Below are 22,168 nucleotides of genomic sequence, written 5' to 3'. Positions count from 1 at the left end.
TTTATCTGTTTCTCCATCCATCCATTTTCTACCGCTTATTCCCTTTTGGGGTCGCGGGGGGCGCTGGCGCCTATCTCAGCTACAATCGGGCGGAAGGCGGGGTACACCCTGGACAAGTCGCCACCTCATCGCATATATATTTATTGTGAGAAATCATTAAGATGATCAGTGTTTCCACAAAGATAAATACCATTATTTATTAATAATAACATAGAGTTGAAGGTAAATTGAGCAAATTGGCTATTTCTGGCAATTTATTTAAGTGTGTATCAAACTGGTAGCCCTTCGCATTAATCAGTACCCAAAAAGTAGCTCTTGGTTTCAAAAAGGTTGGTGACCCCTAGCCTATGTATGGTATGTTGTCTAACTAGAAGGTTACTTTTTCCAGGAAGCTGAATGTGCTATGTTGTGCCCTACAAAGCGTTTATACTGTACGTATTGTGCGTATTGATTGTGACATTCATCTTAATTGTTTTCATTACTAAATATAGAGAAGTTGAAATCGCCATTTTTAAAATCGCTAACGCTAATTGTAGCCTGTGTACGGCAAATCCAATGTAAATTATCGTGCAGCTTTACTTTATTGAAACGTTTTCTACCAAACATACTTGCTTTGTTGGTGTTAAAAAAACGCATCATCACTTAGGGCAATGGTTCCCAAACTTTTGCAGAATGGCGCCCCTTGGCTCCCCAGTGAATTCCGCGGGGCAAAGGTTGAACAAATGAACCTTTTAATAGGGATCCACACAAGTTTTGCATTGAATATTGAACAAGCAAGGCTTGTATAACTTTATAGTGACATGCAAAATCCAGTTTCAAATAATAATAATTCCAAATATCAATGGCATACCAAATTACACTTTAATCAAAATTTGATGCCTCTTTTCTATTTCCAGCCTTCTGAGGTAAATATCACAATAAACTTTTTCCATAGGCTAATAATACATTTGAAAATAAAATAATGAATGAATCAAACATTCAAGCCTTGAAGTAGCAAGAGAAAGTGCATGAATAAAATGTTAATTATTGCTCAGTTTGCTACACTGATTTGGTTTAACACTGAATATGGAACAAGCAACGCTTATAAAACTTAATAGTGCAAAACCAACTTTCAAAAAAACAAATTAAAAAAACAGTAATGGTATATCAAACTATTTAAATGAAAAATGTAATGTAATGTAATGTAAATGTCAACATTAACTTTTTCCACAGCCTAAAAAATGTGGTTTGGTGGTAGCGGGGGTTGTATATTGCAGCGTCCCGGAAGAGTTAGTGCTGCAAGGGCTTCTTGTTAGGTGTGGGTTCACAGTGTGGCGCATATTTGTAACAGTGTTACAGTTGTTTATACGTCCACCCTCAGTGTGACCTGTATGGCTGTTGACCAAGTATGCCTTGCGTTCACTTATGTGTACCACCCGCGTATGTGATGGGGCTTGGCTGGCCCGCTGTTTGTATGGAGGAAAAGCGGACGTGACGACAGGTTGTAGAGGACGCTAAAGGCAGTGCTTTTGAGGCACGCCCCCAATATTTTTGTCCGGGTGGATATCGGGATAATGTTTGCCCCTGAAGATTTTCGGGAGGGGCTTTGAACTTCGGGAGTCTCCCAGGAAAATCGGGAAGGTTGGCACGTATGAGTGAATGAACCGCCGCCTTATAATACAAGCTCTAATGTTAATTTGATATTGCCTCAAGGGCCAAATGAAAGTACACGGCGGGCCAAATTTGGCCCGCGGGCCAGAGTTTGACACCCATGCTGTAAAGTTATATAAGCCTTGCTTGTTCAATATTCAATGCAAAACTTGTTTGGGTCCCTATTAAAATGTTAATTCGTTCAACCTTGGCCCGCGGCTTTGTTCCGTTTAAAATTTTGGCCCACTCTGTATTTGACTTTGACACCCCTGATTTAGAGGGAGTTTGTCCGAGTCCGCCCTGAGTGCCGCTTGAGTCAGCCGGTGTTTAGTCTGCAACCGGGCGTGACGAGTCTGCAACCGGATTTGACGTCTTGTGCAACATAGGTATCGAAAAACTGCACCGTAATTTGGCCGGTACCAAAATTGATACCCGTACCTAGAAGTGACCCAAAACAATCATAATTAAGGATTATATTCTACTTTTATTTATACTTATTAGAAATGGCAACAGCTCAATCAATCAATCAAATTTAATTTATATAGAGCTCGATCACAAATGCCTCACAAAGCACAATGACATCCTCAGATCTGATCCCACATTGTGGCGTGAAAAAACTCAACCCAATGGGAACAGTGAGAAACCTTGGGAGTCACCACAGATGTGGGGACCCCCATTGCATTTGGATGCCGAGTGGGTACAGTTAATAATGTGAGAGTCCAGTCCGTAGTGAGCTCGGCAGGGGGATCCTTTTGCATGCAGACAAGTCGCAGCGCAGAGACGCCGCCGACTGATGCACAGAGGACTGGTCCACCCCTGGTCCCAACTTGGAACAACTAGTTCCAAATTGTAACTAGCTGTGGCGGGAAAATTGATTTACGGCCACCTGATAACCTCTCCATCCAAGGAGAGGGGGGCTGAGCAGAAAAGAGAAGCGGCAGATCAACTGGTCTAAAAAAAGAAAAAAAGGCAAGGGTGTAGAAATGAGTTTTAAGTTGGTACTTAAAGGCCTACTGAAATGAGATTTACTTATTTAAACAGGGATAGCAGGTCCATTCTGTGTGTCATACTTGATCATTTCGCGATATTGCCATATTTTCGCTGAAAGGATTTAGTAGTGAAGTGTGAAGTGAATTATATTTATATAGCGCTTTTCTCTATTGACTCCAAGCGCTTTACATAGTGAAACCCAACATCTAAGTTACATTTAAACCAGTGTGGGTGGCACTGGAAGCAGGTGGGTAAAGTGTCTTGCCCAAGGACACAACGGCAGTGACTAGGATGGCGGAAGCGGGAATCGAACCTGCAACCCTCAAGTTGCTGGCACGGCCACTCTACCAACCGAGCTATGCCGCCCCTAGAGAACATCGACGATAAAGTTCGCAACTTTTGGTCGCTGATAAAAAAAAGCCTTGCCTGTACCGGAAGTAGCAGACAATGTGCGCGTGACATCACGGGTTGTGGAGCTCCTCACATTGTTTACAATCATGGCCACCAGCAGCGAGAGCGATTCGGACCGAGAAAGCGACGATTTGCCCATTAATTTGAGCGAGGATAAAAGATTCGTGGATGAGGATAGTGAGAGTGAAGGACTACGAAAAAAAAAAAAAAGACGGCAGTGGGAGCAATTCAGATGTTATTAGACACATTTATTAGGATAATTCTGGAAAATCACTAGTAACACTATTGTGTTACTAGTGAGATTATATAGTCGTACCTGAAAGTCGGAGGGGTGTGGTGACCGCCAGTGTCTCTGAGGGAAGCCACGTTTCTCGACGAGGCAAAGCGAAGGCAGGCGGTCGGGCTGAGCTTTCCCCCCCCCTCTTCCATGGCGGAAGCATCCAACGATCAGGGGCGGCCGGTCGGAGGCAAGAGAGTCCGCAGCTGCCTCTTTGACAGGTGCACGAGGAACGACGCAAGTTCCGTTCATGTCTACCGTAAGAGCCGACTTATTACCACAATTTTCTCACCGAAACCCGCCGGTTAACATGCGGGAGAGAACCATGTTCGCTTGACCGCTCTGTTCCATAGTAAAGCTTCACCTTCGGGAATGTAAACAAGGAAACACCGGCTGTGTTTGTGTTGCTAAAGGCAGCCGCAATACACCGCTTCCCACCTGCATCTTTCTTCTTTGACGTCTCCATTATTAATTGAACAAATTGCAAAAGATTCAGCAACACAGATGTCCAGAATACTGTGTAATTATGCGATTAAAGCAGGCAACTTATAGCTGGGATCGGGCTGGAACAAAATATCCGCTACAATCCGTGACGTCACGCGCACGAGTCATCATACCGCGACGTTTTCAACAAGATACTTCGCGCGAAATTTAAAATTGCAATTTAGTAAACTAAAAAGGCCGTATTGGCCTGTGTTGCAATGTTAATATTTCATCATTGATATATAAACTGGGCTTCACGGTGGCAGAGGGGTTAGTGCGTCTGCCTCACAATACGAAGGTCCTGCAGTCCTGGGTTCAAATCCAGCCTCGGGATCTTTCTGTGTGGAGTTTGCATGTTCTCCCCGTGAATGCGTGGGTTCCCTCCGGGTACTCCGGCTTCCTCCCACTTCCAAAAACATGCACCTGGGGATAGGTTGATTGGCAACCCTAAATTGGCCCTAGTGTGTGAATGTGAGTGTGAATGTTGTCTGTCTATCTCTGTTGGCCCTGCGATGAGGTGGCGACTTGTCCAGGGTGTACCCCGCCTTCCGCCCGATTGTAGCTGAGATAAGCGCCAGCGCCCCCCGCGACCCCGAAAGGGAATAAGCGGTAGAAAATGGATGGATGGATGGATATATAAACTATCGGACTGCGTGGTCGGTAGTAGCGGCTTTCAGTAGGTCTTTAAGTAATACAGATTTTAACATCCGACCGTACATGTACGATACGGTTTGACCGGGAGCGATGGGAAAACAAAGCAAGCATCTCAAAAGTTGTTTTAGCTTTCTCTTTCAGCGCTATAAAGGTTTGGTGTTATTGAAATATCTGTCTCCCCGTTTGAAATTTCATACATATCCATCCCTGCATTATAGGTGACTACATAGCTACAACGCTAAAGTACCATACTACTACACGTTCCTCTTCATTGTACCCACAATTATCCACAACTGCTGTCAATAAATGTAGTTTGTGGGAAAAGCCTCATCTATGTTGTTGGCGGAGTTTGGTAAAACTGCTGTCTCCAAAGTTGTTTGCACACACGAAAGGACTTCACTGGCACGAAACACAAAAGTTAGGGAGGCTGGAAGTTTGTGTAGTAGGGATCTGTGCTGGTTGACGCAACTAAACCCAGAGCATTTTTGCTCTGTTATTGGTTGTGCATTAAAATAGCAGGGCTAACGGAAAGCAATTTTACTCTGTCTAAATTCCAGCATTGAGACCACATTATTATGGCAGCTCGCAGACATGTAGAAGAGTCCTGCTAGACACCGAACTCTATTTAATAATACAACTCTAACATTTGACAACCGAACAATTAAACAAGGCGACACGGTAAAGAATCTGGGTATTATCTTCGACCCAACTCTCTCCTTTGAGGCACACATTAAAAGCGTTACTAAAACGGCCTTCTTTCATCTCCGTAATATCGCTAAAATTCGCTCCATTCTGTCCACTAAAGACGCCGAGATCATTATCCATGCGTTTGTTACGTCTCGCCTCGATTACTGTAACGTACTATTTTCGGGTCTCCCCATGTCCAGCATTAAAAGATTACAGTTGGTACAAAATGCGGCTGCTAGACTTTTGACAAGAACAAGAAAGTTTGATCACATTACGCCTGTACTGGCTCACCTGCACTGGCTTCCTGTGCACTTAAGATGTGACTTTAAGGTTTTACTACTTACCTATAAAATACTACATGGTCTAGCTCCATCCTATCTTGCCGATTGTATTGTACCATATGTCCCGGCAAGAAATCTGCATTCAAAGGACTCCGGCTTATTAGTGATCCCCAAAGCCCAAAAAAAGTCTGCGGGCTATAGAGCTTTTTCATTTCGGGCTCCAGTACTCAGGAATGCCCTCCCGGTAACAGTTCGAGATGCCACCTCAGTAGAAGCATTTAAGTCTCACCTTAAAACTCATTTGTATACTCTAGCCTTTAAATACACTCCCTTTTCAGACCAGTTGATCTGCCGTTTCTTTTCTTTTTCTTCTATGTCCCACTCTCCCTTGTGGAGGGGGTCCGGTCCGATCCGGTGGCCATGTACTGCTTGCCTGTGTATCGGATGGTGACATCTCTGCGCTGCTGATCCGCCTCCGCTTGGGATGGTTTCCTGCTGGCTCCGCTGTGAACGGGACTCTCGCTGCTGTGTTGGATCCGCTTTGGACTGGACTCTCGCGACTGTGTTGGATCCATTGTGGATTGAACTTTCACAGTATCATGTTAGACCCGCTCGACATCCATTGCTTTCCTCCTCTCCAAGGTTCTCATAGTCATCATTGTCACCGATGTCCCACTGGGTGTGAGTTTTCCTTGCCCTTATGTGGGCCTACCGAGGATGTCGTGGTGGTTTGTGCAGCCCTTTGAGACACTAGTGATTTAGGGCTATATAAGTAAACATTGATTGATTGATTGATTGATAGTAGATAGAGATGCGTGGATAGGCAATTATATCATCCGCATCCGCATCACCAAAATCGTCATTCACCCGCCGTCCACCCGAACCTACATTTTATCGGGACGTACCCGCCCGCCCAACCGCCCGCTGAATTACATCAGAGGTTGGCCGCCTTTACCACTCACAGAGCTATTTAAAACTGTTTCATGGAGAAATGTAGTCAATTGACGCCGCTAACGTTCTCGCGACTATACAATAGCGTTCATACTGATGAGAAGAATGTGGGCGTGCTGTCAAGCCATTGCCTTTGACACCTTCAGCAACATGTACGAACCGATTGTTGGTCCAGCAACATGTTGTGTTCAGATTCCGCAATGACACGTATGAGATTGAAAGGCATACTGGGTGACACAGAGTACACTAATGGTTGTGATATAAACAATTTTAACTCTCTTAGTAATATGCGCCACGCTTTGAAGGCACACCAATTAAGAACGACAAACAAACACATTTCGGGAGAACATCCTCACAGTAACACAACATAAACGCAACACAACAAATACCCATAATCCTTTGTATTCCTGACTATTTTATACACCCCAAACCCCCCGTGTGTCGGTAAGGTGGGCGGGGTTGGGGGTGCGGGGTTGGGGGTGCGGGGGTGTAAAATATGCAGTTGTGTGCGTGTTGCCGCGGAAGCCACACACAACATGATGCTGGACTGACAAACAGATCGTACATGTTGTAGAGGGCGACAAAGCCAATGGCCTCATAGCACGCACTAATATTTATTATCTGGGTGACTGCCGGTAGTCATTCAAGAGAATAATAGCGTCTGCTATTGACTTCTTCGCTTTATGACACGGGTCTTAAATGGCTCTTTGAATGGCAAAGGATACCGATCCCAGAACCATGTATATCAAATGTCTCCGGATGGTTCAACCGCCACCCGCCCGAATCTAATTAAAATCTATTTTTTCGTCATGTCAACCGCCCGACCCGCGGTTTACCCGCGGGCTCCGCGGATGAGACCGCAAACCGCGCATCTCTAGTAGTAGAAAAAGGTATCCTACCAATCAACATTTACCTTAGGCATGTAGAAGAATAGTAGAACAAGGTATCCTACCAGGCAACATTTACTTACGGCAGTTGGTGGCCGTCCTCCAGGAAGCGACAATGACCTGAGCATCTTGGCAGGCAGTGGCATATGTGTGCAGCGAGGAGCACAGGGTGGTGCGGTTCCCGTCCTTCACGCACATGTTGTACAAGCAGTTCCGGAAAAACGGCGACGGGTTGACGGCTGTGTGGCACGCCAGAAAGGAGCTATTCCCCGGGTCGTTGATGTTGCCACACATCCATGAGCTCTGGTAAAGACGCAGGTCCGTGCAAGTTCGATACAGCTCGTCGCAATCGCCGTTACAGGGGATGTCGTCGGCGATTGAGGAGCGCCAGCCCTCCACGAACTGCTCGGCTGACTCTGCCAAGCGTCCGTTTGGGAGGCGGAAGTCGTCATCGGCATCGCTGTTGAAGACGCCGCACAGGCCGCAAGTAGTGTTGTAAAATATGGTGGAGAGGGAGATGTTGATGAATCCCTGCTGCGTATAGAGGACGCGGAGGTGACCACGGGACTCCACCACAGTGGTGTTACCTGGCGCTCTGTAGATGGTTACAGTCTCCAAAGGATGCACGTAAGGAAGGGCGATCAGTTCACCGTTGACCTAGGACACAAAGAGGATTTGTTGTAAGACTCTCAATAGGCGTTGAAGAACCCAAGCCGTACAGTTTGGTTCTGTTCAGCAAACTAAATTCTCTAGGATGGGAAATGATTTACCAAAGAAGATCTTCTAATCTAAACTGAACTGTGCTGTCCCGCCAGGCAAAGGGTACTAACCTTGACCGCTTCCAAATCCATCCCTCCCATCTGAACTTCCAGGCTAGCAACCGTAACTACCACAGGTCTTTTCCAAGAAGGGCCCTTGTTGACCAGCCGTCTACCTATCTTCACCTCCACCATTGAGCCGTTGGCTGGCGCAGCGCCACATAGCCTCAGCAGGTAGTAGGAGCTGTCATCTGGGAACAGCAGGAAGGCGCCATCAAAGGATGATGTCACAGCGTTCTGAGCCATTGAACACACACCCTCCCTGCGAGGGTAGCAACCCAATGTGCCAACCTCTGCCCCACACACCTCGCCCTCTTTGCAAGAGTCATTGAAGCAAGAGACTTCGCCTGCCATGCCGCAGGCGCAATGGAGGCTGCATTCGCCCCCAGACCAAAAAGTGTCATTTAGAGGGTAATAAAGGCCGTTGTACTCGCATCCGCAATCATCGCGCTGCACACAATGGCTGCCGCTAAGGACAAAGCCTGGGTCGCACTGGCAGCCCTCAGTGCAAGGGTGAGCGCAGTACAGGGGGGCAGTGATGTCCGAGCAGGAGGCTGGACAGGCGCTGGTGCACACTTGGTAGTGGCTGAATGGTGGACATTCCAAAGCTGAGCAAGAAAAAGGAAATTAGATCATTTTTAGAAAAAAAATAGGTCTAGGGAGAGTTGAAATGCAACTTACTGCAGAATGTGCGAGACCGCCAGGGTCGGATGGCAACACCCACGGCCTGACAGGCTAGTGCGTAAGCCTGGACGGCTTGGCAGAGTGTTGTGATGTTGTCCTTGTTGCTGCACATGTCGTAGACACAGCTAAACACAAAGGCAGTGGGGTCCACCACGGTTCTGCAATCCCTAAAAGGTCCATCTGTTTTGTTGATCAGTCCACAGTAGTCGGAGGTAAAATAGAACGCTTCTGTTAGTGGGTCGCACACAGTGCAGTTGTCAACACAACCATCTGTACACCGCCAGTCGGCGTCCTCTGCCCGCCAGCCGCCACCGAGCTCCGCCACGCTTTCTGCCAGGGTGCCGTCGGGAAGAACGGGATCATCTGAGGGGTCGTCGTTGTAGTTGCCGCAGAGGCCACAGGTGTTGTTGAAGTAGGAGCTAGGTAGGGAGATAGAGGCGTAGTGCTGGCCGTCGTAGGTTACAAGTAGTCCAAAGTCTGTCTCCAGTGCGACAGCCATCCCAGACTGGTAGACTCTGATGGCACCAAGCTGAATTTGTACCGGTAAAGTCTTCACCAAACTATCCACCTAAAGAGAAGACCAGATTGGAGATTCTCAGTCATCCAGGTCTTCAAATGTTGAATGGAACTGGATTTTGCCCTGGTTGCTGATTCCGAGAATTCCGGTTGAGTCAGCTCTTGAGGAATCAGTTGCTCACCTGAACAGTTCCCAGACTTCCTTTGGGCAACGTGATCCTGTGACCGTACACCTCCACAGTTACATCCCTAAGCCAGGAGACATCAGCCACGCCCCGGTCTTCGTTTTTGGCCTCGACACTGAAGAAAGGGAGCCCCACTACTTCCAAGCAAGGCCGAGCCAGCAGGTAGGTGCAGGTGCCTTGGAAGTGGTAGAGCAGGCCGTCAAAGGTGTGATAATGTGGGTCCCCGAACACCACGCAGGTACTGGTGCGAGTTGGCTGGCAGTAGAAGGCTCCGTCCTGATGCTCGCAGGTCTCCAGCTGACCACATGGAGATTCCTGGCAAAAAACCTCATTGTCGATGTCGAGACAGCGGCACCGTTGCGAACACCGGTCAGACAGCCAGAAGACCTCGCCTCGTCTGTAAAAACGACCTGGAGAAGTAATAAGAAAGGCAAACTTTAAAAGAACAGTACCGGGAGAGTAAAGGTCTTCTTCTAGGGTTAAACATTTGTCAGGTAAGCTTGTCAGAATTTGGTCTAGATCCAAGGATACCAAAGGTAAATGTACGAGGAGCATGGATCCTCAAGAACATGTTTCTTAAAAATACCAATGCTGTAAAACCCATAGGTAGTATTTTTTCAGTGCGGATTCTGAATCAAATACAGATTTAGTTTGGTTTGAGACTGCAGATCCCTACGCTGCTTGGACAGCAAACCTTGTTGAAGTCGGATAACATTGGAAAGATTACAATTTTTTGGGGACATTTCCACAATCTGGATCATTGGAAATTGGTCGGACTTGAATAATATCATTAACGTGCGAATGGACACCATATTGTGAAGCACATACCTTTGAAAGAACACCAGCTAAAAAACTTAAGACAAAGAGTTGCACAGAAAAAACTACATCTGGAATAGCGAAATCGCCTTGGCAGAAGTAAAAGTGTCATAAGTTTGGAGAAATAATGAACTTGCCATTATAGCTGCAGCCATTGGCAGGATCGACCAACTCCGAATCAACACGAAAAGACCAGCGTCCGGGAATGTTCACATTGGTCGTCTGTTCGATGGTCACCACTTCGTTGGACCGCGATCCCGGGAGGTTGAAGAAATGTCCGATTTCTCCGCCGTTAAAACCTGACTGAAAAGAGCCACTTTGTGAGACGTATTTCTTGGGTACAGTTGAGTCCACCCACCCATCCATCCATTTTCTAACGTTTGTCCCTCTCGGGTTTCTGGGTCGCGGGTGGTGCTGGAGCCTATCCCAGCTGCATTCGAGGCAGAAGGCAAGGTACACCCCGGACAAGTCGGCACCTCAACGCAGCCCCAACACAGATAGACAATGTTCACAGGGGAATATGACAGAGTGTCCAGGCGAGTGTCCCTTCAAGAAGGCCCACCCGCCGTGGATCACCACCTGGGTCGGGAGTAGAAAAAAAGTCCCTCTATTTGATGGAAGTCAGAGGAAAAAAGCTGGAAATATGACGGAGTCTCAACTTTTAGTGTACCAGACCTGCGAAAGTCAAAGTCCGGATTTTTTCTAAGTGTTCACTTTTGGTGTACCATACCTTCCAAAGTCAAAGTCGGGATTTTTTCTAAGTGTTCACTTTTGGTGTACCATACCTTCCAAAGTCAAAGTCGGGATTTTTTCCAAGTGTTCACTTTTGGTGTACCATACCTTCTAAAATCCAAGGTCGAGATTTTTTCTAAGTGTCCACTTTTGGTGTACCATAAATTTCCAAAGTCAAAGTCGGGATTTTTTCAAAGTGTTCACTTTTGGTGTACCATACCTTCCAAAGTCAAAGTCGGGATTTTTTCTAGGTGTTCACTTTTGGTGTACCATACCTTCCAAAGTCAAAGTCGGGATTTTTTCCAAGTGTTCACTTTTGGTGTACCATACCTTCCAAAGTCAAAGTCGGGATTTTTTCTAAGTGTTCACTTTTGGTGTACCATACCTTCTAAAATCCAAGGTCGGGATTTTTTCTAAGTGTCCACTTTTGGTGTACCATACCTTCCAAAGTCAAAGTCGGGATTTTTTCTAAGTGTTCACTTTTGGTGTACCATACCTTCTAAATTCCAAGGTCGGGATTTTTTCTAAGTGTCCACTTTTGGTGTACCATACCTTCTAAAATCCAAGGTCGGGATTTTTTCTAAGTGTCCACTTTTGGTGTACCATACATTTCCAAAGTCAAAGTCGGGATTTTTTCTAAGTGTTCACTTTTGGTGTACCATACCTTCTAAAATCCAAGGTCGGGATTTTTTATAAGTGTCCACTTTTGGTGTACCATAAATTTCCAAAGTCAAAGTCGGGATTTTTTCTAAGTGTTCACTTTTGGTGTACCATACCTTCCAAAGTCAAAGTCGGGATTTTTTCTAAGTGTTCACTTTTGGTGTACCATACCTTCTAAAATCCAAGGTCGAGATTTTTTCTAAGTGTCCACTTTTGGTGTACCATAAATTTCCAAAGTCAAAGTCCGGATTTTTTCCAAGTGTTCACTTTTGGTGTACCATACCTTCCAAAGTCAAAGTCTGGATTTTTTCTAAGTGTCCACTTTTGGTGTACCATAAATTTCCAAAGTCAAAGTCGGGATTTTTTCAAAGTGTCACTTTTGGTGTACCATACCTTCTAAAATCCAAGGTCGGGATTTTTTATAAGTGTCCACTTTTGGTGTACCATAAATTTCCAAAGTCAAAGTCGGGATTTTTTCTAAGTGTTCACTTTTGGTGTATCATACCTTCCAAAGTCAAAGTCGGGATTTTTTCTAAGTGTTCACTTTTGGTGTACCATACCTTCTAAAATCCAAGGTCGAGATTTTTTCTAAGTGTCCACTTTTGGTGTACCATAAATTTCCAAAGTCAAAGTCCGGATTTTTTCCAAGTGTTCACTTTTGGTGTACCATAAATTTCCAAAGTCAAAGTCGGGATTTTTTCAAAGTGTTCACTTTTGGTGTACCATACCTTCCAAAGTCAAAGTCGGGATTTTTTCTAAGTGTTCACTTTTGGTGTACCATACCTTCTAAAATCCAAGGACGGGATTTTTTCTAAGTGTTCACTTTTGGTGTACCATACCTTCCAAAGTCAAAGTCGGGATTTTTTCTAGGTGTTCACTTTTGGTGTACCATGCCTTCCAAAGTCAAAGCCGGGATTTTTTCCAAGTGTTCACTTTTGGTGTACCATACCTTCCAAACTCAAAGTCGGGATTTTTTCCAAGTGTTCACTTTTGGTGTACCATACCTTCTAAAATCCAAGGTCGGGATTTGTTCTAAGTGTCCACTTTTGGTGTACCATAAATTTCCAAAGTCAAAGTCGGGATTTTTTCTAAGTGTTCACTTTTGGTGTACCATACCTTCTAAAATCCAAGGTCGGGATTTGTTCTAAGTGTCCACTTTTGGTGTACCATAAATTTCCAAAGTCAAAGTCCGGATTTTTTCTAAGTGTTCACTTTTGGTGTACCATACCTTCCAAAGTCAAAGTCGGGATTTTTTCTAAGTGTTCACTTTTGGTGTACCATACCTTCTAAAATCCAAGGTCGGGATTTTTTCTAAGTGTTCACTTTTGGTGTACCATGCCTTCCAAAGTCAAAGTCGGGATTTTTTCCAAGTGTTCACTTTTGGTGTACCATACCTTCCAAACTCAAAGTCGGGATTTTTTCCAAGTGTTCACTTTTGGTGTACCATACCTTCTAAAATCCAAGGTCGGGATTTGTTCTAAGTGTCCACTTTTGGTGTACCATAAATTTCCAAAGTCAAAGTCGGGATTTTTTCTAAGTGTTCACTTTTGGTGTACCATACCTTCTAAAATCCAAGGTCGGGATTTGTTCTAAGTGTCCACTTTTGGTGTACCATAAATTTCCAAAGTCAAAGTCCGGATTTGTTCTAAGTGTTCACTTTTGGTGTACCATACCTTCCAAAGTCAAAGTCGGGATTTTTTCTAAGTGTTCACTTTTGGTGTACCATACCTTCTAAAATCCAAGGTCGGGATTTTTTCTAAGTGTTCACTTTTGGTGTACCATGCCTTCCAAAGTCAAAGTCGGGATTTTTTCCAAGTGTTCACTTTTGGTGTACCATACCTTCCAAACTCAAAGTCGGGATTTTTTCCAAGTGTTCACTTTTGGTGTACCATACCTTCTAAAATCCAAGGTCGGGATTTGTTCTAAGTGTCCACTTTTGGTGTACCATAAATTTCCAAAGTCAAAGTCGGGATTTTTTCTAAGTGTTCACTTTTGGTGTACCATACCTTCTAAAATCCAAGGTCGGGATTTGTTCTAAGTGTCCACTTTTGGTGTACCATAAATTTCCAAAGTCAAAGTCCGGATTTTTTCTAAGTGTTCACTTTTGGTGTACCATACCTTCCAAAGTCAAAGTCGGGATTTTTTCTAAGTGTTCACTTTTGGTGTACCATACCTTCCAAAGTCAAAGTCGGGATTTTTTCTAAGTGTTCACTTTTGGTGTACCATACCTTCTAAAATCCAAGGTCGGGATTTTTTCTAAGTGTCCACTTTTGGTGTACCATACCTTCCAAAGTCAAAGTCGGGATTTTTTCTAAGTGTTCACTTTTCGTGTACCATACCTTCTAAAATCCAAGGTCGGGATTTTTTATAAGTGTCCACTTTTGGTGTACAATAAATTTCCAAAGTCAAAGTCGGGATTTTTTCTAAGTGTTCACTTTTGGTGTACCATACCTTCCAAAGTCAAAGTTGGGATTTTTTCCAAGTGTTCACTTTTGGTGTACCATACCTTCCAAAGTCAAAGTCGGGATTTTTTCTAAGTGTTCACTTTTGGTGTACCATACCTTCTAAAATCCAAGGTCGAGATTTTTTCTAAGTGTCCACTTTTGGTGTACCATAAATTTCCAAAGTCAAAGTCCGGATTTTTTCTAAGTGTTCACTTTTGGTGTACCATACCTTCCAAAGTCAAAGTCGGGATTTTTTCTAAGTGTTCACTTTTGGTGTACCATACCTTCCAAAGTCAAAGTCGGGATTTTTTCTAAGTGTTCACTTTTGGTGTACCATACCTTCTAAAATCCAAAGTCGGGATTTTTTCAAAGTGTTCAATTTTGGTGTACCATACCTTCCAAAGTCAAAGTCGGGATTTTTTCTAAGTGTTCACTTTTGGTGTACCATACCTTCTAAAATCCAAGGTCGGGATTTTTTCAAAGTGTTCACTTTTGGTGTACCATACCTTCCAAAGTCAAAGTCGGGATTTTTTCTAAGTGTTCACTTTTGGTGTACCATACCTTCTAAAATCCAAGGTCGGGATTTTTTCAAAGTGTTCAATTTTGGTGTACCATACCTTCCAAAGTCAAAGTCGGGATTTTTTCTAAGTGTTCACTTTTGGTGTACCATACCTTCCAAAGTCAAAGTCGGGATTTTTTCTAGGTGTTCACTTTTGGTGTACCATACCTTCTAAAATCCAAGGTCGGGATTTTTTCTAAGTGTCCACTTTTGGTGTACCATAAATTTCCAAAGTCAAAGTCGGGATTTTTTCTAAGTGTTCACTTTTGGTGTACCATACCTTCTAAAATCCAAGGTCGGGATTTTTTCTAAGTGTCCACTTTTGGTGTACCATAAATTTCCAAAGTCAAAGTCGGGATTTTTTCAAAGTGTTCACTTTTGGTGTACCATACCTTCCAAAGTCAAAGTCGGGATTTTTTCTAGGTGTTCACTTTTGGTGTACCATACCTTCCAAAGTCAAAGTCGGGATTTTTTCTAAGTGTCCACTTTTGGTGTACCATAAATTTTCAAAGTCAAAGTCGGGATTTTTTCTAAGTGTTCACTTTTGGTGTACCATACCTTCCAAAGTCAAAGTCGGGATTTTTTCTAAGTGTCCACTTTTGGTGTACCGTAAATTTTCAAAGTCAAAGTCGGGATTTTTTCTAAGTGTTCACTTTTGGTGTACCATACCTTCCAAAGTCAAAGTTGGGATTTTTTCCAAGTGTTCACTTTTGGTGTACCATACCTTCCAAAGTCAAAGTCGGGATTTTTTCTAGGTGTTCACTTTTGGTGTACCATACCTTCCAAAGTCAAAGTCGGGATTTTTTCTAAGTGTCCACTTTTGCTGTACCATGCCCTCCAGAGTCATAGAAGCCCCAGAGTGAGACCTAAAAAACCGGGCCGAGTGATGTCATTTGGGGCCCTATTTTCAGTCATTTTGTCGGATTTCGGTGACGCCGAGGAGCGAAGCAGGTGTTCCCGGGGGTGCGTGTCATGGGCAATTTAGTGTTGCCAATCAACCTATCCCCAGGTGCATGTCTTTGGAGGTGGGAGGAAGCCGGAGTACCTGGAGGGAACCCACGCAGTCACAGGGAGAACATGCACACTCCTCATTAGTGTAGCACGTCAAAAAATAGCAGTACCTGGGCTGTGGTCCCACCCAGTCCGGTTAGAGGGTCTCCACCGCTGGCTGTGCCTGTGCTCCAGGTGATTTCCAGGTAGTTGAACATGGCGAAGGACATGGCACCATCTGAGATTAGCACAGTTTGGAATGTGTTCACCTTTTAATCAAACAAGAGGATTGAAACAGATTTACAAAAGAGAGAAGCAAAGACATCAAACCAAACAAATAAATTGGCGTCCAACTACAAGATACTGCTCTGAGTGGTAGACTTCAAAATTACCGGTGTGGTCTGGCTCCCCCCGTAGAAGGTCACTCGGTGCCACGTGGCGACGAACGCCCAGGTAGCCACGAAGTTGTCCACGTTTTTAAAATGCCTGCGGATGTCTTGCGTCGCCCTTCCCAGTATTTCCGCTCGGGTTGACTCTCTGTAGTAGACGTCGCCGCGGATCCCGTTGTGCACGTCCGCCCACAAGGGGGCGATGAACGATCTGCTGTCGCTCAGGGGGAACGCTTCAGGCGTGAACTGGCTGACCTGTTCGTTGAAGGATATCACTCCGTTGTTGTTGACCTGGGATGGGACGTCGGTCAGCTGTCAACGTGAATACTTTCTGGGTGGAAAAAGAATCTGATGAGTCAGTTCTTACGTAGATGGTGCGGTAGGGGATGCTGAAGAAAATGAAAGGGATGAGCAAAGGAATTTCGGGTGAACTCCCATCATCCATCTTGGGGGTCTCCAGATCCATGTGGACTGGTCCGAATGGATACAGGACGTCCTGAGTATTAACTGAAATGAAAAATATGTATATTTTTTAAAAAACTACAAAAAATTCCTCACTTAAAGGCCTACTGAAATTATCCATCCATCCATCCATCTTCTTCTCTTGGGGCGGCATAGCTCGGTTGGTAGAGTGGCCGTGTCAGCAACTTGAGGGTTGCAGGTTCGATTCCCGCTTGTGCCATCCTAGTTGCTGCCGTTGTGTCCTTGGGCAAGACACTTTACCCACCTGCTCCCAGTGCCACCCACACTGGTTTAAATGGAACTTAGATATTGGGTGTCACTTTGTAAAGTGCTTTGAGTCACTTGAGAAAAGCACTATATAAATAAAATTCACTTCACTTGGGGCGGTATGGCTCGTTTGGTAGAGCGGCCGTGCCAGCAACTTGAGGGTTGCAGGTTCGATTCCCGCTTTCGCCATCCTAGTCACTGCCGTTGTGTCCTTGAGCAAGGTACATTACCCACCTGCTCCCAGTGCCACCCACACTGGTTTAAATGTAACTTAGATATTGGGTTTCACTATGTAAAGCGCTTTGAGTCACTAGAGAAAAGCGCTATATAAATATAATTCACTTCACTTCACTTCCGCTTATCCGAGGTCGGGTCGCGGGGGCAGCAGCCTAAGCAGGGAAGCCCAGACTTCCCTCTCCCCAGCCACTTCGTCTAGCTCTTCCCGGGGGATCCCGAGGCGTTCCCAGACCAGTCGGGAGACATAGTCTTCCCAACGTGTCCTGGGTCTTCCCCGTGGCCTCCTACCGGTTGGACGTGCCCTAAACACATCCCTAGGGAGGCGTTCGGGTGGCATCCTGACCAGATGCCCGAACCACCTCATCTGGCTCCTCTCGATGTGAAGGAGCAGCGGCTTTACTTTGAGTTCCTCCCGGATGGCAGAGTTTCTCACCCTATCTCTAAGGGAGAGCCCCGCCACACGGCGGAGGAAACTCATTTCGGCCGCTTGTACCCGTGATCTTATCCTTTCGGTCATGACCCAAAGCTCATGACCATAGGTGAGGATGGGAACGTAGATCGACCGGTAAATTGAGAGCTTTGCCTTCCGGCTCAGCTCCTTCTTCACCACAACGGATCGGTACAACGTCCGCATTACCGAAGACGCCGCACCGATCCGCCTGTCGATCTCACGATCCACTCTTCCCTCACTCGTGAACAAGACTCCTAGGTACTTGAACTCCTCCACTTGGGGCAGGGTCTCCTCCCCAACCCGGAGATGGCACTCCACCCTTTTCCGGGAGAGAACCATGGACTCGGATTTGGAGGTGCTGATTCTCATTCCGGCCGCTTCACACTCGGCTGCGAACCGATCCAGTGAGAGCTGAAGATCCCGGCCAGATGAAGCCATCAGGACCACAGTGCCTACTGAAATTAGATTTTCTCATTTAAACGGGGACAGCAGGTCCATTCTATGTGTCATACTTGATCATTTCGCGATATTGCCATATTTTTTGCTGAAAGGATTTAGCAGAGAACATCCACGATAAAGTTTGCATTTTTGGTCGCTAATAAAAAAGCCTTGCCTTTACCGGAAGTAGCAGACGATGTGCGCGTGATGTCACAGGTTGTAGGGCTCCTCACATCTGAACATTGTTTACAATCATAGCCAGCAGTAGCTAGAGCTATTCGGACCGAAAAAGCGACAATTTCCCCATTAATTTGAGCGAGGATGAAAGATTCGTGGATGAGGACGTTTAGAGTGAAAAAAGAAAAAAAAAGGCGATTGCAGTGAGAGCGATTCAGGTGTTATTGGACACATTTACTAGGATAATTCTGGAAAATCCCTAATCTGCCTATTGTGTTTTAGTGAGATTAAATAGTACCTGAAAGTCGGAGGGGTGTGGCCGCGGGTGTGTGGATGCCAGAGTCTCTGAGGGAAGTCACGGCAGCAGCAGCAGAACGGAAGCTCCACTGATCTTAAAACTCGTCTGTATACTCTGGCCTTTAAATAGACCTCCTTTTTAGACCAGTTGATATGCCGCTTCTTTTCTTTTTTCTCCTATGTCCCCCCCTCCCTTGTGGAGGGGGTCCGGTCCGATGACCATGGGTAAGTACTGGCTGTCCAGAGTCGAGACCCAGGATGGACCGCTCGTCGGGACCCAGGATGGACCGCTCGCCTGTATCGGTTGGGGACATCTCTACGCTGCTGATCCGCCTCCGCTTGGGATGGTTTCCTGTGGACGGGACTCTCGCTGCTGTCTTGCTGTCTTGCTGTGTTGGAGCCACTATGGATTGAACTTTCACAGTATCATGTTAGACCCGCTCGACATCCATTACTTTCGGTCCCCTAGAGGGGGGGGAGTTGCCCACATCTGAGGTCCTCTCCAAGGTTTCTCATAGTCAGCATTGTCACTGGCGTCCCACTGGATGTGAATTCTCCCTGCCCACTGGGTGTGAGTTTTCCTTGCCCTTTTGTGGGTTCTTCCGAGGATGTCGTAGTCGTAATAATTTGTGCAGTCCTTTGAGACATTTGTGATTTGGGGCTATCTAAATAAACATTGATTGATTGATTGATTGATTGATCTCCGGTAAGTGGCGACTTATTACCACAATTTTCTCACCAAAAACTGCCGGTTGACATGTAGTCAGGATCCATGTTCGCTTGACCGCTCTGATCCATAGTAAAGCTTCATCTTTGGGAATTTTAAACAAGGAATCACCGTGTGTTTGTGTGGCTAAAGGCTAAAAGCTTCCCACCTCCATCTTTCTACTTTGACTTCTCCATTATTAATTGAACGAATTGCAAAGGATTCAGCAAGACAGATATTAGTGAATTGTGAATTATATTTATATAGCGCTTTTCTCAAGTGACTCAAAGCGCTTTACATAGTGAAACCCAATATCTAAGTTACATTTAAAGCAGTGTGGGTGGCACTGGGAGCAGGTGGGTAAAGTGTCTTGCCCAAGGACACAACGGCAGTAACTAGGATGGCACAAGCGGGAATAGAACATGCAACCCTCAAGTTCCTGGCACGGCCACTCTACCAACCGAGCTATGCCAGAATACTGTGTAATTATGCGATTACAGCAGACGACTTATAGCGTAAATCGGGCTGTAAAATAATGTCCGCTACAACCGGAGACGTCAAACGCGTCATCATACCGCGACGTTTTCAACACGGCACTTGGCGGGAAATTTAAAATTCCAATTTAGTAAACTAAAAAGGCCGTATTGGCATGTGTTGCAATGTTAATATTTCATCATTGATATATAAACTATCAGACTGCGTGGTGGGTAGTAGTGGGTTTCAGTAGGCCTTTAAACCCCTTATGTCGCATTGGCCTGTAACCTCTCACACAGTTCAATGCCCTCTACAAAACACCCGCTGCACCTTTAGCTGGTTGTGCCCGATTCACCATGAAATTCAGTGCACGCCTTTAGGGGACTGACGAGAACATGTGTCTAAAATTGGAGCAAGATTGGTCAACAATGTTAGTCGCCATTTAGCAAAAAGGGGCGGGGCTTAGGGCGACCTTTGTGACTTTAACAAATGAAAGTATATAGTAGTGACAGGGTCAAGTGACACTGAAGCTGTTTAAAAAAATATTTTGGATATATATATATATATATATATATATATATATATATATATACATACACACACATTTTATATATATATATATATATATATGCATATATATATATATATGTGTCTATATACATATATATGCATATATGTAGGTGTGGGAAAAAAAATCACAAGACTACTTCATCTCTACAGATCTGTTTCATGAGGGGTTCCCTCAATCATCAGGAGATTTTAATGGAAGCATTCACATACAATGGTTTATATAGAGCACAGAGTGGGTGGGTACAGGCAGGCGTAGGGGTGTGGTGATTGGCTCATGTGTTACCTAGGTGGTGTTTCCGTCCGTGGCGGCATGTTGAAATGATTTCACTGCGCTTGTTGAGGGATGATAAATCGGGATGATATATAATAAACAGTTTCTCTTTTAAGCATAGGTTGCATCTTTTATTACCACTGTTGTAAGGTGTGCTGGATGCAAGAATTTGCCATGTTATTGAATATTCAACATTATTGTCTTTGAGGTTCCAAATGTGTTTGCTGAGTTCTGTAGAATTCTGCAAAGTCTGGTTTCTAAAGGAAGCGTTGTGATTATTCCATCTTGTTTTGAACGCTCCTACAGAGGTCTGTAATATATGCATATATATATATATATGTGTATATATATACATATATATATACATTTATATATATATATATATACATTTATATATATATATATATATATATATATATATATTTATAAATAAATGTATATATATATATAGGTTGATTGGCAACACTAAATTGGCCCTAGTGTGTGAATGTGAGTGTGAATGTTGTCCGTCTATCTGTGTTGGCCCTGCGATGAGATGGCGACTTGTCCAGGGTGTACCCCGCCTTCCGCCCGATTGTAGCTGAGATAGGCGCCAGCGCCCCCCGCGACCCCGAAAGGGAATAAGCGGTAGAAAATGGATGGATGGATGGATATATATATATGTATATATATACACATATATATATATATATATATATATATATATATTAGGGGTGTGGGAAAAAACCGATTCGAATTTGAATCGCGATTCTCACATTGTACGATTCAGAATCGATTCTCATTTTTAAAAAATCGCATTTAATCTGAAAATCTTTTTTTTTTTTTCGGACATTCCATCATTCATTTGCTAATTAATAATTTTATCCATCCATCCATCCATCTTCTTCCGCTCATCCGAGGTCGGGTCGCGGGGGTAGCAGCCTAAGCAGGGAAGCCCAGACTTCCCTCTCCCCAGCCACTTTGTCTAGCTCTTCCCGGGGGATCCCGAGGCGTTCCCAGGCCAGCCGGGAGATATATATAATAATTTTATATGCATGTAAAATATAGTGACTTTTTTAACCCAGTAGATGGGGAATGACAATTACAAAACAACAACACAGTATCAGTGCAGTGTCAATACAGCTAGTGAGTGTGCCATACACTCACTGAGGCGTATTTACGATATGTCTACATAATATTTGGACATAAGCCATTGACCATTTGTCTGATGACTGTAAAACTCAAGTGGAGTTGTACCTCATGTTATGGCAAGCGCAAACGTGTCATACCTTCAGTGAGAGCAAAGATGCTGAAGGCAAAGAGCAGAAGGACCGGGCAGACTGGCCTCACCATTCTGGAAAAAACAACAAAAAAAAACACACACACACACAAGAGGAAGAGAAGAAGACAGATCACGTTGTGTTTTTGTTGTTTCTTTACCGCAGCGTCTCCTGCTACACGAGGGAAGCTTTAAAACTAATGTCACGCTCCTTCTTCTTTAAGATCAGGCTCCCAGGTCTCCCCCGGGGGGCCCTGAAAAGACTCCATTATGCGTGTCAAGACAATGTGTCAGGATCACATTAGCCTTTACGGTCCCCGGTGAGGAGGCGGCAGCGGATTACAGCCTGTTCTCTGCCGACGGCCGCCTTAGACCACGGGGAGGGTGGGAAGGGGGGGGGGGGGGGGGGGGTGATCGGGGGCACTAATGGCTCCGAGTGAGTGGCTCCGACTTGCCAAGGTCACTGCGGTGGCAACGGCTTGGCAAAGACTACTTCCCACTGGCAGGAGTTGCATTT

General features: G+C 44.9%; 1 protein-coding gene across 1 annotated transcript in view; it reads right to left on the bottom strand.

Annotated features, from left to right (window-relative positions):
• The window catches only part of tecta (tectorin alpha), a 79,680-nt gene extending 57,677 nt beyond the window's left edge, over positions 1 to 22,003 (bottom strand). The window contains exons 1-9 of the mRNA XM_061899001.1: positions 21,662 to 22,003; positions 16,411 to 16,550; positions 16,047 to 16,334; positions 15,786 to 15,923; positions 10,407 to 10,572; positions 9,451 to 9,863; positions 8,750 to 9,320; positions 8,081 to 8,676; positions 7,334 to 7,907 (exon numbers count right to left, since the gene is read on the bottom strand). Of these exons, the coding sequence (XP_061754985.1) occupies positions 7,334 to 7,907; positions 8,081 to 8,676; positions 8,750 to 9,320; positions 9,451 to 9,863; positions 10,407 to 10,572; positions 15,786 to 15,923; positions 16,047 to 16,334; positions 16,411 to 16,550; positions 21,662 to 21,725 (2,950 nt within the window). The 5' untranslated portion in view covers positions 21,726 to 22,003. The remainder of the gene's footprint in view (positions 1 to 7,333; positions 7,908 to 8,080; positions 8,677 to 8,749; positions 9,321 to 9,450; positions 9,864 to 10,406; positions 10,573 to 15,785; positions 15,924 to 16,046; positions 16,335 to 16,410; positions 16,551 to 21,661) is intronic.
• Positions 22,004 to 22,168: the final 165 nt, after the last annotated feature.

The sequence above is a fragment of the Nerophis ophidion genome, linkage group LG04 (assembly GCF_033978795.1).
Source record: "Nerophis ophidion isolate RoL-2023_Sa linkage group LG04, RoL_Noph_v1.0, whole genome shotgun sequence".
Classification (NCBI taxonomy): Eukaryota; Metazoa; Chordata; class Actinopteri; order Syngnathiformes; family Syngnathidae; genus Nerophis; species Nerophis ophidion.
The sequence above is the reverse complement of the archived record's forward strand: the minus strand, read 5'-3'. Positions and strand labels throughout refer to the sequence as shown.